The sequence below is a fragment of the Oncorhynchus clarkii genome, chromosome 1 (assembly GCF_045791955.1).
Source record: "Oncorhynchus clarkii lewisi isolate Uvic-CL-2024 chromosome 1, UVic_Ocla_1.0, whole genome shotgun sequence".
NCBI classification, from domain to species: domain Eukaryota; kingdom Metazoa; phylum Chordata; class Actinopteri; order Salmoniformes; family Salmonidae; genus Oncorhynchus; species Oncorhynchus clarkii.
In genome coordinates, this window is record NC_092147.1 from 51558569 (window position 1) to 51579137 (window position 20569).

The following is a 20569-nucleotide window of genomic DNA, read 5'->3' on the forward strand; positions in this document are numbered from 1 at the left end:
GAATGATACAACAATGGGCTCAGGATCTCGTCACGGTATCTCTATGCATTCAAATTGCCATCGATAAAATTAAATTGTATTCATTGTCCGTAGCTTATGCCTGCCCATACCATAACCCCACCACCACCATGGGGCACTGTGTTCACACATCAGGAAACAGATCACCCACACGACACCGTACATGTGATCTGCCATCTATTCCTCCGTGAAGTTCACACTTCTTCAGCGTGCCAGTGGCTATCGGAGGTGAGCATTTGCCCACTGAAGTCGGTTATGATGCCGAACTGCAGTCAGGAAGACCCTGGTGAGGCCGATGAGCACGCAGATGAGCTTCCCTGAGATGGTTTCTGACAGTGGTCCGCGGTTTTGAGGCTGGTTGAACATACTACCAAATTCTCTAAAATGACATTGGAGGCGGTTTATGGTAGAGAAATGAACATGAAATGATCTGGCAACAGTTCTGGTGAACATTCCTCCAGTCAGCATGCCAATCTTTTATTTCAGCTCATGAAACATGGGACCAACACTACATGTTGCATTTATAATTTTGCTCAGTGTAAATAAAAATGTCTAGTTTTTTTGTTATAATTTTCTTTTAACTAATAGATGCATAAGTGAAGAGCTTGCTAAAGACAGAAAGCTTATTCTATATATTACTCCACAGACTAATTGTTTGACTCAATTTTGATTTCTCTGTGTCCCTTTCCTTCACCCCTATGCACCCTCTCTCTGTACAGCCCATGGGATTTCAACATTGAGGACACAAACGAACAGGTTCAGCTCATCATCCACATGTGGATAGGTCTTTTCTACAGCAGGTCCACTGCTAGGTTCTTCCAGGCAGACCCAAGTCTTCTATGTATGGAGGAAAAATATTCTACAGAAGTGGATCATGGAATGGTACAAGCCCAGGTTACATCTGAGACCAAGACAAGTTCCCCTGCTTATATTGCCCTTTCCAAGATCACAGAACCTGAAGTTTTGGACCGTAGTAATGTGGGTAAAAAAGAATCACAACCATTAAGCTTGGAACCTGAGGCATTGGACCTTTCAGTGAAAACAACCTCGACTGTGTTAGATTTCACTGTAGACACAAAGGATTCCCCTGAGTCCAAGCAAAGAATAGATTTAAAAAGTCCTTCAGTATACCAACCAGAAAGTGGACTCCACAAGGAAATCATCTCTTTTCACAAACAAAGTACAGGTCTTGAGTTAAAGGTTAGAAAATAAATGTATTTATATATGTAAAGCACAAATGTTTTCCAATAAATATTTTCTTGACATAATACACATAATTGTTTATTTTGCTTGTCTCTTTTCTCTACAGGTTTACAGAGACCGTGAGGACAGCATGACGTCCGACAAAACGAGTGAACTGGATGATGATGAAACTAACACCCATGACAATGACAGCAATGTTACCCTCCAAAATGATGTGTCCCCTAAAAGAAGAAATTTGGAAAGTGATGGATCGTACATTATCTTGTGTGAACAGGCAGCAAGTGTGTACATTAATCATGAAAAGGTCCTGGAGACTCAAATAATTGACCGGGGTTTGGAGGGCAAAGCCAAAAAGGAAATCCAAAAGGAAGAGAGGAGCCTTGATGGAGAACAAAACATAGCACGTCAAGATAACGATTCAGTCAAAACAATGTCATGCACAGAGGTGCTGGGGGATGGTGACCTTACCAATATGGCTGACAGAGTTGAGCGTAATGCAAGTGAACCCAGAGATGGGTCTTACGTTGCCGAGTCAAAAATGCACAAAGCATATCCTAGCGTGGAGGATTCTGTTGAAGCAGCAAAACCAGAAGCAGTGCATGTTGGGAAAGACACCACAAACAAAGAAATCAATGCACAACCTGCTGGGAATGATTCCATTGGTAAGGCACTCAAAGCAATGCATGATGAAAAGATTCCCAAAGATGTGTCACGGGTTGATGGGAACTCCAAAAATAAGGTGCAAACGGCATTGCAGGAAGGGAATGATAATGGTGATGAGGCACAAACGGCATTGCAGGAAGGGAATGATAATGGTGATGAGGCGCAAACGGCATTGCAGGAAGGGAATGATAATGGTGATGAGGCACAAACGGCATTGCAGGAAGGGAATGATCATGGTGATGAGGCACAAACGGCATTGCAGGAAGGGAATGATAATGGTGATGAGGCACAAACGGAATTGCAGGAAGGGAATGATAATGGTGATGAGGCGCAAACGGCATTGCAGGAAGGGAATGATAATGGTGATGAGGCGCAAACGGCATTGCAGGAAGGGAATGATAATGGTGATGAGGCGCAAACGGCATTGCAGGAAGGGAATGATAATGGTGATGAGGCGCAAACGGCATTGCAGGAAAGGCATGATAATGGTGATGAGGCGCAAACGGCATTGCAGGAAGGGAATGATAATGGTGATGAGGCGCAAACGGCATTGCAGGAAGGGAATGATAATGGTGATGAGGCGCAAACGGCATTGCAGGAAGGGAATGATAATGGTGATGAGGCGCAAACGGCATTGCAGGAAGGGAATGATAATAGTGATGAGGCGCAAACTGCATTGCAGGAAGGGAATGATAATGGTGAGGAGGCACTACCAGCGGTGAATTATGAAAAAGAGTCAGGAGATGAAGCAGCACCTGCAGTATGTGGTGGGAATAATTATGTGGCTGAAACACCACCAGAGATATCACATAATGAAAATGATTCCCAAAAAGAGACACTGTCAGTGGTGCATGGTGGAAATGATTCGACACTACCTGTGAAATTGTATAGCAAGCTGTATATAGACGAAGAACCCATCGATGAGGTACAACCAATGGAACAGGTTGGGAATGTTTCTGTTGGCACCACTAGAGTACTGCTAGAGATGCAGGTTGAGATTAAATCTAACGATGAGGTACTGACCACGAGAGTATTTCCACTGTGTGATGGGAACACGCCTTTTGTAGGTGAGTTCGACACACCCATTCAGTCCAAGGATGTTTCAGCAGAAGCTAAAACAACAGCAGTTGAGACCGATTTCAATGGGATTAGGGATTCTAAAGATCAGAAACGGATATCAATGCCGGGTCAGAGTAAATCTGATATTGACACACAAGGGCCCCGACATTCTCAAGACGAGACATCAGAGGTACTGACAGGCCAGGTAGAAATACCACTGATTGGAGCAGGAATTCCCAGGGAAGATATCTCACACACAGATGTTCTACATTCACACAGTCAGACATCAGAGACAGTGCGTGCTCAGATAGAAATACCATTTATTGGAGTAGAATTACCATTCATTGGAGTAGAGACGGATAGCAAGGATATCATGCACACAGAGGTGCACGACACACCAATATCTTCAGTGTGTCATAGTGATAATTTGTTTTCAGGTGAAATGTTTAGAATAGTTTCAAAGGCAACTGAATCTGTCAGTAGATGCCCAACCCCTATCGTGGACGATGGTTACATCCCGATTCCTGACATCGACAGTGGCTGCTTGGTTAACTGCAATGCCAGTGGGGTAGGCAAACCCCTCAGCAGATGCCCAACACCTACACAAGATGAGCCACCTTTCGTTACAGAATTGTCTTATGACCATCACACACCGAAGACTGTTTTTCTGCCCGATTCGAAAGACGCCAACAGTCCCAACCTCAATAGTGGTTTTGCTCTTATTGAAAATGAAAAGGCTTATTGTGAACCACATGAACCAAGTCTTGGTAGCAGCCCTAGCTCTGTAGAGAATATGTTGCATGAGTTGCGTAAATCCAGCAACAACAATAGCAAACCAAATAATCTGGAAGCCATTGGTAATCAGTTCTCTCAATTATGGACTGAACCCCGCAAGAAGCCAATCGCCACTAGCACACCACTCAACACCCCCTATACTTCTTCAAAGGAAAAAAACGATTACAGTCCTTATTCAAATATGCGACTTACCCCTGCTGAACAAGACCTGTATGCTCTTTCAAGTCACGATTCACTGCATAGGTTCCCTGCCTCCTATCCCAAAACCCATAGCACCTTAACACAGAAAGCAGCATTCTCTGTGCCATCAACCCACCTTGAAATCCTGTCCAATGACACAACAGAAAGAATATTAACTCGGGACTTGAGTGAAATCGCTTTGGAGGGAGACACTAACTTGTGTCCTGCGTCAACAGAGATTATCATACAGTCCATCCGTCAGAATATCCCAGGAGTAAGTGGACCTACAGCAGCTTCTCAGAACCTTTCAGGGCCCAACTTTACTGAGCCCCATCCATACAGCCAACAACTTGCCATGGCTGTGAATCTCTCCAAGAGTGAAGGCAGCAGAGGAGAGTACAGCTGGAAAGAAGCACAAACTAATATTGACCCTATGTCTTCAGATGTTGTCAAAAGCAAACAAACCGCTGCCCCTGTCCACTCAAACACTAATCCTCACCTGTATAACACACCATATGTCACCGAAATGAGGAGACAGATTGCAAGTTTGCAAGATTATGTTATGGATGAAAGTGAGGAGCCTGCCGTAGAGCAAGACAACATTGAATCTAGTCTAGAGACAAATTGGATATCAGATGACCAACACGCAAGTAATACATCCCAGTTGAATAAAACTAAACTTGACTTCATCAACTCTTTACGCGAGTATCAGCAATGGGATAAAGGGGAATTTGATGATGTTTTGGACTTCAGCAAGCAAGGCACTTCCTCTTCAGTCACCTTCCAGTCTGAAGAATCAGACAAAATATTTACCCGTATGGAAGAGAACAAACAGGACTGGTTAAAGTATTGTAGGTCAGAGAGGAGTGGGAACACCTCCAAAAGCCAAATCGATTTGGACGATGAGCACGAGGAAGTTTCCTCATTTGCAAAGCCATGCCTAGTTACAGTTTTGGATCACAAAGGAAACAGAATCACCTATGAAAACTATCCCGTTCTGAAACCTTCAACAAGCACGCACACATGGACAGCTCCGAACTCAAACAGACAGGGCTCGAGCAGTTTTCTGGAGTTCTCCAAGAGGTGGGATGATACACATAACACTGATGAATCTGACCTCACTCAGTCTTCTGTGGATCTGGAGACCCTCATCTTCTCAGAGAGAATGAACCAGATGCTAAAACGTAAAAGGAAGAGTAGCAGCAGCAGGTACAACCGATCAAAACACCACAGGTCAACTGTAGAAGAAAGAGCTTCCTCCTGTAGCCCGGCTGTGACAGTGCACTTTTCCAGCCTGCAGGAACAGGAAAGCTCGGAAGAACACTGGGAGGGACTACCTTCACTCGCAGGGCAGAAGTTAAAAATAGATATGCCTGAAAGGAAGGGTATGCCTGAAGAAACAGACAGAGATATGCCACAGCATCTTCAAAAACTATCCTATACAAAGGGCAGTGAGATGACACATGTCAACGTTTCAGATCTGGTTGCGGAAAGTTTCAAGGCGTACCATGCCATGATGACTGAGGTCTGTGCAGGCAGAAAGTACCCACACAGAACTGAGAGACTCAAGAGAGAAGAAGCAAAGAGAAACAGTTTGCCAAAGTCTCGAGCCCCAAGCAAAGACAAAGACTTCTGTGGTCAGATGAAGAAGGACATGTATGACAGCCTGCATGATAATCTGAACTCTGTTGTGAAACAGTCATGTAAGAACAAGTTCAGGTTCTACATACTGGTGACATCAGATGACCCATTCTTCAACGAGACAAAGGTAAGATGAACATAAGTGTTAGACAGGTCCTAGATCAGTTTGTGCTGTCTTGCCAACTTCTGTGGTCAGTGTCAAATGACCATAGCCTATGCAGCTCAAACAGATCTGGGACCAGGGTACGAAACCGTACCATAAGCTGTACAACAATGAAAGCCAAAGTTCATTCTTGCACCATGTTCAAAAACAAGCTTGTTATTTTTGTAGGAGCTGTTAGAAGCAGAGGGACACATAACAGTAGAACAGTCTCAATTCTGCCTTGGAAAGGATAGTCCCTCATCCCCTCTATACATTATCTTGAGGAACGAAGATATTGCTGAACACATTTGTGAGGTAAGACTGTTGTAGACTTATAAAAGTATCTCAAACTCCTGGAAAAGAATAAGCAATCCAGGTTCGAAATCCAGCCTTTTGAATCAGTTTCCGTTGTATTACATTGTCGTCATTTTGAGATTTCTGTTTCCCCCTCAGGTCCCTCACTTGCTTGAATTGAAGAAGTCTCAGAATGTGTTGTTTGCTGGTATTGACCGTCCTGATGACATTGTGAACCTGACCCACCAAGAACTCTTCAGCAAAGGCGGTTTTGTGGTGTTTGAGGGAGCAGCACTGGACACACTCAGTCTCAGTATGGACACTTCACTAATTTGCAAGAGACCAAAGTGCATTTGTTACATTTCATTATGTTTCCACAACTGTCAATCTCTATAAGCAACTATGATGTCCCAGATCAGTTTGTGTCATCTTGCCAACTGCTATGGCCGATGTTTGGCATGAAACAAATCTGGGGCCTGGCTATGATGTCCCCTCCCACATTGCATTGTATGTGAGTTACTCAATGTCTCTTTATTTCTCTCAGGCAACATTAAGAAAATGTCTGGTTTCCTTGAGGGGCTAAGTAAAAAGGGGAAGTGGAAATGGCTCTTGCATTACAAAGACAGCCGGAAGTTGAAAGAGAGCGCACGGTAAGCTTATTCTTGCGCTTGTAAATGTTCATCTCAATGCAGATAATCAAACAAACTGTGTTTGTTTGAATCCAGGCTAGAGTCATTTTTGTAATTCAAGGAAACTAAGATTCAAACTTAACTGCCAGAACTGATCATTCCTCCCTCTACAGGTCTAGTGCTGAGGCACAGGGTAAAAAGAGCTTCATGGACAACTGCCAGGAGGCTGGAATGGTGGAGGTCTTACCCTACCATGAATGTGACGTCATTTCAAGGACACGACCCAACTACCTCCACTGTCTAGTCCGCCTGCAGGTCCAGAACGTATCAGCTCGTCTACCTGTATTTATAACTGGTGAGAGATCAGACTTTTCCCCTATACTGCATTCGTTAAGATTAGCTAAATGTATAGTATTTTGGGGTTGATTGGGGGTAATTAGTAGGACCTTTAACATTGAAATCATTTCAATTTTTGTAATATATAGGGATTCTTAGTCGCAAGAATGCTAGTTTGACATTTATTTCTTTATTTTGCAGACACAACGGCAGACAAAGCGTTTGCAAAACATGGGATATTCACAATGAATATTAACTCCTTCTTGCTGATTTCTCAGAGTGACACTTGCACTATTTCTTAAACTGTCGGGGAAGCCTGACAGAAGTCTTCAGTACAATCAATCAAATTTGATTTATAAAGCCAATTTTATACTGAACAAAAAATGTAACAATTTCAAAGATTTTACTCGGTTAGAGTTCATGTAAGGAAATAAATTAGGCCCTAATCTATGGATTTCACATGACTGGGCAGGGGTGCAGCCATGGGTGGGCCTGGGAGGGCATAGGCCCACCCGCTTGGAAGCCAGGCCCATCCACTTGGCAGTCAGTCCCACCTACTGGGGAGCCAGGCCCAGCCAATGAGAATTTGTTTTTCCCCACAAAAAGGATTTATTACAGACAGAAATTCAGTGTACATTATCAACAGCTGTCACAGAGTGATTTAAATGAACCTGACCCAGACTCCAACGAGCAAGCAGAAGAACCGTGGCAAGGGAAACGTTGTAACCTCGCGAAGAACCAGACTCAGAAGGGGATGCCCCTTCACTCCAAAATCTGCTTTTTAGGGGGTCATTGGGAGTTAGACACACTGATCTAAATCATTGTGGTGTAAGAATAAAAATAATTCTCAGTAAGTTATGTTTATAGCAAGGCTTTGTGTATTGCTGTTTTAGTCTTTTTTTTTTTGGTTCCTTAGTGTAAATCAAATTGTGTAGATTTATTTATTCTTAATAATTTTCTATGACAGGTAGATTCTGTATAGATTAACGATGACATCTGCTTCAATGCAGAGCTCTGTGTTAGTGTATTTATTTGTATGTTTGTAAATACATTTATTGCACCTTTGCGATAAAGAAATTGACTAAATGTTCCCCATCCTTTTTTACATACACACACAGAAAAAGAGTGACCATGGTTTGTTTCTCTATTACAGATCAAATATTTATTTATTTCACTTTAACACAGAATATTACCTTATGTAAAAATACAATTTATATCACAATTATAGACTACGTATAAACCCCTGAATAAAACTCTTTGGCGACATTCACATGTCAGAATTTGAAGAAACCTTCATGATGGTACACAATGTGATCATTGCATGTTCTTAACCAACTGTCAAATTCATTATAAAACGCAGCCACCCAAAATTGTCCGCATGCCAGTAAACACTTTTCTTTATTTTTTTTCTACAAACATAATTCCATTGTTTTAAAGGGTCATAGATACAGATTCCAACAATGCATTTGGATTATAAACCAGTTTGTTAAGATTTGGAGCTGTCTGGACACTAACATGATGCTGACACTATCACTGATCACCTGCGTCTCCAAAGATGTCATTCTTCGTGCGCTCCATCTCGGCAAAGTCAAACTCCGTGCCCATCACGCGCTTGTAAATGTCCTTGATGTCGTCACAGGTGGTCTCGAAGTGGGTTGTTGCATCATACGTACGGGAGATAAATATCTGAAGATATCCCAGATGCATAGAAGGGAGAGGGTAAAAAAAAGAAAAAAAAGTCTAAACCAATGTTGTATACAAATCATGTCTACAGGCCTATGACTGAATAGGCTATAGCTAGGTTTCCATCCAATTGGCGACAGATTTTCATACGAATATTCTAAAATATACAAAGAAAATACAAAGAATACAATGAATTTTCCCACCAGTGCTATGTTTTCACCAAATGGACGTGTAGCCGATAAAAATCAGTGCACACAATGTATTTTTTCACTTAAAATGTTCATGTAGCAAATACAAATCTAAAGTTCAATGCGTTTCCATCACATTTTCAACTCTACCCTAAAGGAAATGTGCGTTATAAAGCAAAATGTGCCTACTCCTGGTCTTGGCACCTGCGCTCGAGCCAATATCTTGCAGATACTGTAGTGCGGGTAGGCTGTGTGGGTTTGCTAGTCTACATTATTTGATTATTATGGATAAGAGTGAGAACATTTTTATTTGTCAAACGGCAGTCAAGTATCAATCATAATGTCACCAGAATAAGACCCTCGATTTTTATTGGAAAGCAGCATCAAACTTATCACCCTGCACTTTCACCACCCTGGGAAATTCATCATAATTTATAACTGCATGGTTTCCCAAGTCGTAGTGGGAGGACCACACACCATATCGAGGTAAATTTGGAGTCAAGTGATATGCTGGTTTTTATATCAATATTTTCACATAAAGTCGATACCACCGCCATTTCAGGCACAAAAAGATCCCACCATGTCGAACGAACAAATTATCTGTCGGCATTTATAAAATTACACCAAAAATTCCTGTTTCCATTACAGCTATCATAATTTTTTTTTTGTTTAAATATGACTTTACTTGTATAAAAACTGGATGGAAACATGGTTAGTGTTCAGAAAATGTTTGCGACTCCTGTTGATTTCAAAGTGCAGCACAACAAGAGGATTAGGAAATATGCACTCACCTGGCTGTCTTTTCCCATGTCAGTTGGTGCATACTGATCACTGATGCTCACAAACCTGAGGAGAGAAGTTTTCAACAGGGTAAGGAAACATGAATTTGGAATCAACCAAGTGCATTACACCTCAGTCATGTGAAAATAATATTACAGCATTGAATTCCAGTGATGTGAGCCCTAACATACCACAGTGCATTTGTAAAGTATTCAGACCCCCTTGACTTATTCCACATTTTGTTATGTTACAGCCTTATTCTAAAATTCATGAAAACAGTTTTTTCCCCCTTAATCTACACGCAATACCCCATAATGACATGGGCATTTTTGCTAATGTATAAAAAATTGACTTACATTTTTTTTTAAATCATAACAATTCAGACCCTTTACGCAGTACTTTGGCAGTGATTACAGCCTCCAGTCTTCTTGAGTATGACGCTACAAGCATGGCACACTTGTATTTGGGGAGTTTCTACCATTCTTCTTTGCAGATCCTCTCAAGCTCTGTCAGGTTGGATGGGGAGCATCGCTGCACAGCCATTTTAGGGTCTCTCAAGAGATGTTCGATCAGGTTCAAGTCCGGGCTCTGGCTGGGCCACTCAAGGACATTTAGAGACTTGTCCCGAAGCCACTCCTGCGCTGTCTTGGCTGTGTGCTTAGGGTTGTTGTCCTGTTGGAAAGTGGGGTTGTCGTCCTTAAGGTTGTTGTCCTGTTGGAAACATTAGCCCCAATCTGAGGTCCTGAGTGCCCTGGAACAAGTTTACTTTGCTCCATTCATCTTTCCCTCGACCCCAACTAGTCTCCCAGTCCCTGCTACTGAAGAACATCCCCACAGCATGATACTGCCACCACCATGCTTCACCGTAGGGATGATGCCAGCTTTCCTCCAGACCAAAAAGTTCTATCTTGGTTTCATCAGACCAGAGAATCTTGTTTCTCATGGTCTGGAAGTCCTTTAGGTGCCTGCTCCAAGCAGGCTGTCATGTACCTTTTACTGAGGAGTGGCTTCCCTTTGGCCACTCTACCATAAAGGCCTGATTGGTGGAGTGCTGAGGAGATGGATGTTCGTCTGGAAGGTTCTCCCATCCCCACAGAGGAACTCTGGAGCTCTATCAAAGTGACCATCAGGTTCTTGGTCACCTCCCTGACCAAGGCCCTTCTCCCCCGATTGCTCAGTTTGGCCGTGCAGCCACTTTAGGAAGAGTCTTGATAGTTCCAAACTTCTTCCATTTAATAATGGAGCCCACGGTGTTCCTGGGGACCTTCAATGCTGTACCTTTTTTGGTACCCTTCCCCAGATCTGTCTCGGAGCTCTACGACAATTCCCTCAACCTCATGGCTTGGTTTTTGCTCTGACATGCACTGTTAACTGTGGGACCTTAAATAGAAAGGTGTGTGCCTTTCCAAATCATGTCCAATCAATTGAATTTACCACAGGCGGACTCCAATCAAGTTGTAGAAACATCTCAAGGATGAGCTCAATTTCAAGTCTCATAGCAAAGGGTCTGAATACTTAAGTAAATAAGGTACTTCTGTTTTTTATTTTGAATAAACGTCTGAACCTGTTTTCGCTTTGTCATTATGGGGTATTGTGTGTAGATTAACGAGGAAATGTTGTTATTTATTCAATTTTAGAATAAGGCTGTAACGTAACAAAATGTGGAAAAGGGGAAGGGGTCTGAAAACTTTCCGAATGCTCTGTATAGTATCATAGAATCAAAGGCCTACTTCTGTTCAATGGGCTCCAATAGATCCAGGGCCGGTTTGAGCTCCTTCTCTGGGTCATTGGTCTCCACTACGCTGCTGGCGATGGCAATGTACTTGCCCTGCGCTGCCACGTTGTGGGCCGAGGAGATCATACACACGTAGATGTCTAAAATGAAAACACAACATATCAGTGACATATCATTCACTAAGCTCTACTAGGTGGTGTTCAGTAGGATATAAAAACTAGCTAAATGTTTTGAAACTGAAAATTAGCATATTTTTCCAGGTCCCTCCCCATTTTTAAAATTCTATTTGGTGCCTAATGAACACAGTCAATACCATTCAAAAAGTCACAACATATTTCAGTGACAACTTTATTTCAACACAAGGATTTATGAAACGCTTATCTACTGCTTATGAATGTGGTATGTATGGTTACGAATGTATTATGAAGTATTTATGTAGGCTAGGTATCCAGGAGTCTCACCATGTTTCCTGTTGACCTGGATCTGAGGAATGATGATCTGACAGGAGTTGACATCGCCGGTGTTCTTGATGGGGTGGCTCATGACACAGATGATACGGACCACTTGGCCGACCTTGCTGACTCTGTCCATGATGTAGCTGGGATCACAGATCAGCTGCTTACAGCGGGCTATCTAGAGAGGGAAGGAGAGATGGTAGTGGTTAGGGTTATAGTTAAGGTTAGGATAGGATGGGTTAGAGTACGGGTTTACGTTTTGGGTAAGGCATAGGGTTAGCCAACTTCCACCTGGAAACATTCAAAATCCGTTGGTTGTATACACCACCCTAATTAAATCGCCATTAAGAACTAATATCAAACAATATTTTATATACACTGCTCAAAAAAATAAAGGGAACACTAAAATAACACATCCTAGATCTGAATGTATGAAATATTACTTTTTTCATTACATAGTTGAATGTGCTGACAACAAAATCACACAAAAATTATCAATGGAAATCAAATGTATCAACCCATGGAGGTCTGGATTTGGAGTCACACTCAAAATTAAAGTGGAAAACCACACTACAGGCTGATCCAACTTTGATGTAATGTCCTTAAAACAAGTCAAAATGAGGCTCAGTAGTGTGTGTGGCCTCCACGTGCCTGTATGACCTCCCTACAACGCCTGGGCATGCTCCTGATGATGTGGCGGATGGTCTCCTGAGGGATCTCCTCCCAGACCTGGACTAAAGCATCCGCCAACTCCTGGACAGTCTGTGGTGCAATGTGGCGTTGGTGGATGGAGTGAGACATGATGTCCCAGATGTGCTCAATTGGATTCAGGTCTGGGGAACGGGCGGGCCAGTCCATAGCATCAATGCCTTCCTCTTGCAGGAACTGCTGACACACTCCAGCCACATGAGGTCTAGCATTGTCTTGCATTAGGAGGAACCCAGGGCCAACCGCACCAGCATATGGTCTCACAAGGGGTCTGAGAATCTCATCTCGGTACCTAATGGCAGTCAGGCTACCTCTGGCGAGCACATGGAAGGCTGTGCGGCCCCCCCAAAGAAATGCCACCCCACACCATGACTGACCCACCGCCAAACCGGTCATGCTGGAGGATGTTGCAGGCAGCAGAACGTTCTCCATGGCGTCTCCAGACTCTGTCACATCTGTCACATGTGCTCAGTGTGAACCTGCTTTCATCTGTGAAGAGCACAGGGTGCCAGTGGCGAATTTGCCAATCTTGGTGTTCTCTGGCAAATGCAAAACGTCCTGCACGGTGTTGGGCTGTAAGCACAACCCCCACCTGTGGACGTCGGGCCCTCATACCACCCTCATGGAGTCTGTTTCTGACCATTTGAGCAGACACATGCACATTTGTGGCCCGCTGGAGGTCATTTTGCAGGGCTCTGGCAGTGCTGCTCCTTGCACAGAGGCGGAGGTAGCGGTCCTGCTGCTGGGTTGTTGCCCTCCTACGGCCTCCTCCACGTTGCCTGATGTACTGGCCTGTCTCCTGGTAGCACCTCCATGCTCTGGACACTACGCTGACAGACACAGCAAACCTTCTTGCTCACAGCTCGCATTGATGTGCCATCCTGGATGAGCTGCACTACCTGAGCCACTTGTGTGGGTTGTAGACTCCGTCTCATGCTACCACTAGAGTGAAAGCACCGCCAGCATTCAAAAGTGACCAAAACATCAGCCAGGAAGCATAGGAACTGAGAAGTGGTCTGTGGTCCCCACCTGCAGAACCACTCCTTTATTGGGGGTGTCTTGCTAATTGCCTATAATTTCCACCTGTTGTCTATTCCATTTGCACAACAGCATGTGACATTTATTGTCAATCAGTGTTGCTTCCTAAGTGGACAGTTTGATTTCACAGAAGTGTGATTGACTTGGAGTTACATTGTGTTGTTTAAGTGTTCCCCTTATTTTTTTGAGCAGTGTATATATATATACACATTTGACAAAATCTCACCTCTCCCTCTGACTTGACCCCCACTACCTTTCCATTCTCCATAACAATCTCCTCTATGGGCTTGTTCAGCATGTAGGTCCCACCATAGATAGCACTCAACCTAGAGGAAGAGAGATCAATTCAAAGACACTGGTGAATAGCGGAGCATGGGCTGTGTTCATATGATTACTAATAGTGCCGCTGAGCAGACGCTTTTAGAGTCATGGTGCAGTGAGTGTAGAACATTTTCGGTGCGAGTATGTGATCCCTGCAGGAATTAAACCTTGGGTTCATCAACCAAAAGGCTTAAGATGGACAAATTATAATGGCAGGGAGGAGGTAAAGTGAATCTTACCTAGCAAAGCCTTGTGGAAGCTCCCCCAGGCCGTAGAGAGGGTAGAGGTAAGGACTCTTGCCGTATCTGGCCAGAGACTCACTGTAGAGCTTAATCCTGTTGATGGTGTCGATGCAGGGCTGGTCCAGGTAGCTGAGATCAAACAAAGAGATAACACTTCGTTATAACGTTCATGAATAAGCCATCCTAAATGCTTCTAAATATTTTAAATTTTACACTTTAAAATGTAAAGTCCCCATATTTGGGGACCCTATTAGATTTGTTTTATTCAATTCATCCCTATCTGCAAAAGCTGGGTGTCTGCGGAAAGCTGACTATCTTGGCTATTGATTGGTGCCTACAAATCTTTCATGTGACTTACTACCATATATGGGCATTCACAATAAATAAAATGATAAATATAACAGCAAGAAACATACAAATATATATTAAAGTTGATAGTCTGTGTCTGAAAAGGCCACCCTATTCAGTGCACTACTTTTTACTAGACCCCTATGGGCCCTGGTAAAACATTTGTGCCCTATATATTGTGAATAGGGTGCCATTTCGGATACAGCCACTTACTCGTCTGTCCTGTAGAGCGCGAGGGCGTGGCCAGTGAAGTCCATCACATCCTGGCCCAGGCTGAACTTCTTGTACAGGTCACGCATTGTCGCCTTGTTGGGGTCGACACCCTCCATGGTTTTGGGATCGTTCACATCATAGTTGGCAACGAAGATCAAGAAGTTCCTGAAACGTCTCTTCTCGAAAATCCCCATCAAACCTGAGCGGGTGCAAAATTATTATCATGATGTGCCCTCAGGGGAGAATCACCCCCCTCTACAGTTTTATGACTTTACGACAGGTCATAAATGCCTGGTAGAAACTGCCATGCAGAATTAAGGGGGAGAGTCTACCAGAACAAAGAGCTTCTCTTAGTTCAAAACCTCTAATCCACAAAATGGGAGAACTAAACAATATTTCTACTTTTGAGAATGTGGGAATGATCCGTGGACACTTAAGGGACAGTCATGTCGAGTGTGTTTCATTTGGTGATCTCATGAAGGACAGGAAACACACAACTGTATCTCTTAAAGCAGTGATTCGCAACTTGGGGGGAGATATTGGTTATCTGAATTCGCTCACTGTGACAAAGCAAGGGATGGGGGCACAATCGATTTGAACAGAGGGACAAAGTGGATGCCTTCAAGATGAAGCTTACCTTTTGGGCAAATATTTCTAACGGGAGGATTGACATGTTTCCCAATGATGATTTCAAGATTCAGAATCTGATCAACAAAGCATACAGCAACACACTGAAAAAAACTGTTAAACAGCATCTTGTCAAGCTGAAGGGAAAGTTTTGTGACTACTTCCTGGATGAGAACAGGAGACAAGACACCTTTTGAGTGGAGATGGGAAGCGTCATGTTGCTAAGCAAAGAAGAGGATCAGCTGGTGGAGCGGTCATTTGATCGTGGACTGAGCATGCACATTCCGGAAATGACACTGCCACAGTTCTGGTTCAGCGTAGTGGGAGAGTATGCTGCTCTCGTCTGTCACGCAATCAGAATCATGTTACCGTTTAGCACTACCTATCTCTGAAAGTGGCTTCTCTGCTATGGCAGTTGAAAACTAAAAGCAGAAACAAACTGGACAGCCAGCATGACCTCCGAGATGCCCTGTCAAACATCAGCCCAGACATGAATAAACTTATCAAACTGAAGAATCACCCCCAGTTTTCCCACTGATGGGCCACACACACACATACACACACACACACTAAATAAACAGGTCAATTAGTTATTGTTCAGTATGTTCATTATTACTGTTAATTCATTCTGACATTCATATATACATTTCATTGAACTGGTTAAAAATGTACACCTTTTCAAGGTTGTGAAGCTATTCATATGGTAATTGCTGATTACGAAATCCTAATGATTGTCGTTTTTCTATTTTAAAACACTGGTATGCGTTACTGTTCATTAACATTATTGGACTGGTTTCGATGGCATGTTCTGAATCTAATAATTTATTACACCCACTCCTGAACTGGTTGCCTTAAATGGCTTATTCTCTTGAATTGACAATAAATGTTTTCTCAGTTAATATGGCTGTGTAATGACTTTCTTTAATACCATAATAGTAGCCCATTGAGACAGTCTATTTTGCAAGTGAAGCCTGCCCAAGATGGCAGCTGCAATACAACGTTAAAATATAGCTGCAATACAACAGTCCATAATATTGCATCACGACTAAATTGTCATTGTCAATTTTGGGTCCCCAGGCAAAACCAGTTGAGAACCACTGTGTTAAAGTGTACATTTCCCAAAGTATGTGATTAAACATGAAACTATTTGTGAAAAGATGTAATGCGATGTTAACCTTCTAAACGAGAGTAAGGATTTTCATATAAAGATTAACTAGTCAGCGGCCACGCCCATGTGAGCATAGAAATTACGTTGGTGTCAACCACCCTTTTCTACTCCAGAGTATAAAACCACCCATGACGAAATTTACATTTTCATGCCAAAGAGACCCACGGTAAGCCGGACGTCTTGGATGGTTAAGAAGTCAGAAAACGCCAGGACGTCGTCCCCAAGTTGGAATGGCTACAATTCTATAGGCCACGGAGACCATACAGCTGTAGTTTTGCTACACGGCTGGAAATTGTTAAACTGAGACTATTGATCACTACAGAATAAAAGCAAAATCTTAGACACATAATTACTATTCTGCAGCTAGGAAAGACATAAATCCAGATTGAGAATACCGACAACCGACGAAGCATCTATTCTATGAGAACATTACCGAATGGTACTCTGAAGTATCCATTCTAAACACCTACAACCATGAAAGACATTGGTATTTCTGGGGAAGTTAAGCAGAGACTCTGATGAACTCTACAGGACGATTGAGTGTTTTCAACGGAGAGACAACAACGACATATGGGAGTAAATATATACATTGCAATTATTCTCGAATGAGCGGCCGTTCATGTGCAAAGGATTAGCATTTCAATGATTAGAATTATTCACTGTGTGCCCTGGCCACATCTGCAGTCCTCATGCCTCCTTGCAGCATGCCTAAGGCACGTTCACGCAGATGAGCAGGGACCCTGGGCATCTTTCTTATGGTGTTTTTCAGAGTCAGTAGAAAGGCCTCTTTAGTGTCCCAAGTTGTCATAACTGTGACCTTAATTGCCTACCGTCTGTAAGCTGTTAGTGTCTTAACGACCATTCCACAGGTGCATGTTCATTAATTGTTTATGGTTCATTGAACAAGCCTTGTGTTTAAGCCCTTTAAAATGAAGATCTGTGAAGTTATTTGGATTTTTACAAATGATCTTTTAAAGACATGGTCCTGAAAAAGGGACGTTTCTTTTTGTGCGGAGTTTATTAGGAAAGTTGATAAATAAATATAGAAAGCTGATGGGGCCACAGTGTCTCCTGACCCCTCCTGTCTCAGCCTCCAGTATTTATGCTGCAGTAGTTTGTGTCGGGGGGCTAGGGTCAGTTTGTTATATCTGGAGTACTTCTCCTGTCCTAATCGGTGTCCTGTGTGAATCTAAGTATGCGTTCTCTAATTCTCTCCTTCTCTCTTTCTTTCTCTCTCTCGGAGGACCTGAGCCCTTGGACCATGCCCCAGGACTACCTGACATGATGACTCCTTGCTGTCCCCAGTCCACCTGGTCGTGCTGCTGCTCCAGTTTCAACTGACCTGAGCCCTAGGACCATGCCCCAGGACTACCTGACATGATGACTCCTTGCTGTCCCCAGTCCACCTGGCCGTGCTGCTGCTCCAGTTTCAACTGTTCTGCCTTATTATTATTCGACCATGCTGGTCATTTATGAACATTTGAACATCTTGGTCATGTTCTGTTATAATCTCCACCCGGCACAGCCAGAAGAGGACTGGCCACCCCACATAGCCTGGTTCCTCTCTAGGTTTCTTCCTAGGTTTTGGCCTTTCTAGGGAGTTTTTCCTAGCCACCGTGCTTCTACACCTGCATTGCTTGCTGTTTGGGGTTTTAGGCTGGGTTTCTGTACAGCACTTTGAGATATCAGCTGATGTACGAAGGGCTATATAAATAAATTTGATTTGATCCTCTTTTTAATAGAGGCTATTGCATATCCTGTATCGCATAGCCTGTCAAAAGTATTATGCAACATGAGCTCATCGGCTGTCATTAAGTGTTTGATTAGATTTGCATTGATGTCAGAGTGATTAGAGGGACAATAGAGTGCTGAGTAGCCTAATTGGAGAAGCCAAATTACCATGACTAAACAGTCACATGCAATTTGACTGACTTCGTGATCTTCGACTGCTGGTTTGGCGATAATACTGCACCTCAACGGCCCTAGGAGTGACAAATCTTTTTTTCTTAACTTGACAAAAAAATGTATGCACTCACTGTACTGTAAGTCACTTTGGATAAAAGCATCTGGCATAGCCTATATTATAGAAATAGTCAAAGGAAAATCCCATTGATATACTCACTGGAGGCCAGTGCCTCGGTCTCAGTAACCGGCACTTTGTAGATCGCTCCCTTCTTGTAGACATAGCTGCCCTCGATTACCTTGAAGTCCAGGTAACGGGTCACCTGAGTGATCAGCAACATTCGCACAAGCTGACCTGGGTATAGAAGGAAAAAAATAGGTAACGTTTGTTAAGGGATGCAATGGAAAACATGTCAAAACAATCCTGATGTATACCAAGACAAAAGAAGCTGCTGAGGGAGAGGCCTTTGATAACATTCATAAAAAGTCGGCGGAAATCATTTTATAACATTTTGCAAAAGAAAATGAAAACGTCTTCTTGGACAAGTCCAAGTAGTCCCTTTCTGTACAGTCCCCTTTCTTCTGTGTCGTGGCTAATAAACACAAACCATCAATGATGATTATATCTGGAATACCATGGGTGTATTCATTAGACGATGACTGTAGCAAACAGTTACAAAACATTTTGCAACAGAAGCCCTTTACTCCAAATGTAAAATGTTTTGCAACGAAAACAAACGTTTCTATTGGACAAATGCACGTTGGTTCCTCACAGTTTCATTCCGTTTGGTTCCGTTTGGGATCCTAGTGAATTGAATAGACCCCACATTGCTTTCCTACCATTGGCCATCAGAAACTTTGGGATGAGGTCCACGCTCCAGTCCCGACCTCTTCCCATGGACTCTGGAGGTTTGCCTGGAAGACTGAAGCGCTTGTACAACTGGAGGGGGACAAGAAGAAGACAAACAGAAATGATTAAACGTTGTATTATTACTTCATCAATTTCATTAATGACATAGTTTATTTAACAATAAAACATAAAGCTGTCAGATTTTGAGTATCTGAAACTCAGGACGTGCCACAAAGTATTGATATAACACCGAGATGTGAGTGATAGCATACATAATATAACATATTACTTACTATCTGTGTGATAGCACCACACAGTGGGGGCTGTGGAACCTAAGGTTAATAATCTAAAACCCTTTTGACACTACTGAGCCAAGTTAAACCAATTACTGGGCTGGCCTAGTTAAGGATCCACCATAGTTACCGGAAGGGAATATGTGTAAAGAAAATATCCCAGTGAGCTAAGTATGGTTCGGCATTATAGTATGAAAAGGGTCATATTCATCTTGTGTGTCTTTGCTTACATCTTCCAGTGGCGTGATGGACGCACTCTCTGCTCCATAGTAAGAGTTCCTGTCCATATGAAGCACCTTCTTCCCCTTCACTGACATAATGCCAGACAGAATGCATTCCTATGGAAGAAAAAGATAAGTCAGATAGCTCGGTAGCTACACAAAAATATATGTAAAAATTGTAATTTATGTTTTAAATGTGTAAACAATTTACAAATGATCTTTTAAAGACATGGTCCTACACAGTAAAGACAAATTTAAGCCCAGCGAGCTAACAACACAACTAGCTGACTGATACAGTAACTACTTAGCATAGCTAATTAGCTCCATTTTACTAAAGGGAAAATAACTGGAAATACTGTTGTATGGGAGTTGTCCCTTGTTGCTGAGCGGGGAAAGTATCACCACACTCGGATAACACTAATGAGAATCACAGTAGACACCGATTTCCTGAGAAACAAAATCTGAAATTTGAGATTTAACAAACGAGCAAGCAAGCTAATTTAGCACTAACGTGAGTTAGCGGCTTGTTGGCCATGACATTAGCCTACAGATTAGCCTACACATCTAGGTTAGTAGCTGTGACCATTGTTGGACGGTTGTACTATATTGCTTTTGTCAGTTCTCACCGTTAGGCCGGTCCCGAGAACAATAACATCGTATTCTTCATCCATACTGAGTGTCCTTCTGTACTTTATCCCTAAATATATAATTTTTGTTAGTGGAAATGGAACGGCTGTTTGATAGTTTAAGAAGTTGTTCGGCTGCACAGCGCAGGTAATGATACCCGTGAACGTACCCTTCTCTGTGGGTTGGCGGATGTTTTTGCGCATTTCTAAT

The 20569-nt window shown here is 42.8% G+C and overlaps 2 protein-coding genes across 4 annotated transcripts in view; one reads left to right on the top strand and one right to left on the bottom strand.

The window, feature by feature from the left end:
• Positions 1 to 8046, top strand: part of LOC139408652 (protein TASOR 2-like) — a 40819-nt gene extending 32773 nt beyond the window's left edge. For 2 of the 3 annotated variants that reach the window (XM_071152814.1, XM_071152823.1), the window contains exons 16-22: positions 738 to 1218; positions 1328 to 5686; positions 5891 to 6016; positions 6155 to 6308; positions 6540 to 6645; positions 6798 to 6979; positions 7162 to 8046. In XM_071152814.1, coding sequence (XP_071008915.1) covers positions 738 to 1218; positions 1328 to 5686; positions 5891 to 6016; positions 6155 to 6308; positions 6540 to 6645; positions 6798 to 6979; positions 7162 to 7262 — 5509 coding nt within the window. In that variant the 3' untranslated portion in view covers positions 7263 to 8046. The remainder of the gene's footprint in view (positions 1 to 737; positions 1219 to 1327; positions 5687 to 5890; positions 6017 to 6154; positions 6309 to 6539; positions 6646 to 6797; positions 6980 to 7161) is intronic. The other variant, XM_071152831.1, reaches the window with a different exon arrangement.
• Positions 8047 to 8095: 49 nt separating this feature from the next.
• On the bottom strand, positions 8096 to 20552 carry LOC139408663 (rab GDP dissociation inhibitor beta-like). Its single transcript, XM_071152844.1, has 11 exons — positions 20359 to 20552; positions 19742 to 19849; positions 19209 to 19308; positions 18589 to 18723; positions 14672 to 14870; positions 14108 to 14239; positions 13774 to 13873; positions 11808 to 11979; positions 11342 to 11486; positions 9623 to 9677; positions 8096 to 8646 (listed from the first exon to the last, which is right to left on the bottom strand). Exons 1-11 carry the CDS (start codon positions 20401 to 20403, stop codon positions 8491 to 8493), a joined length of 1347 nt encoding a protein of 448 aa, XP_071008945.1. The 5' UTR covers positions 20404 to 20552; the 3' UTR covers positions 8096 to 8490.
• Between the last annotated feature and the right edge of the window lie 17 nt (positions 20553 to 20569).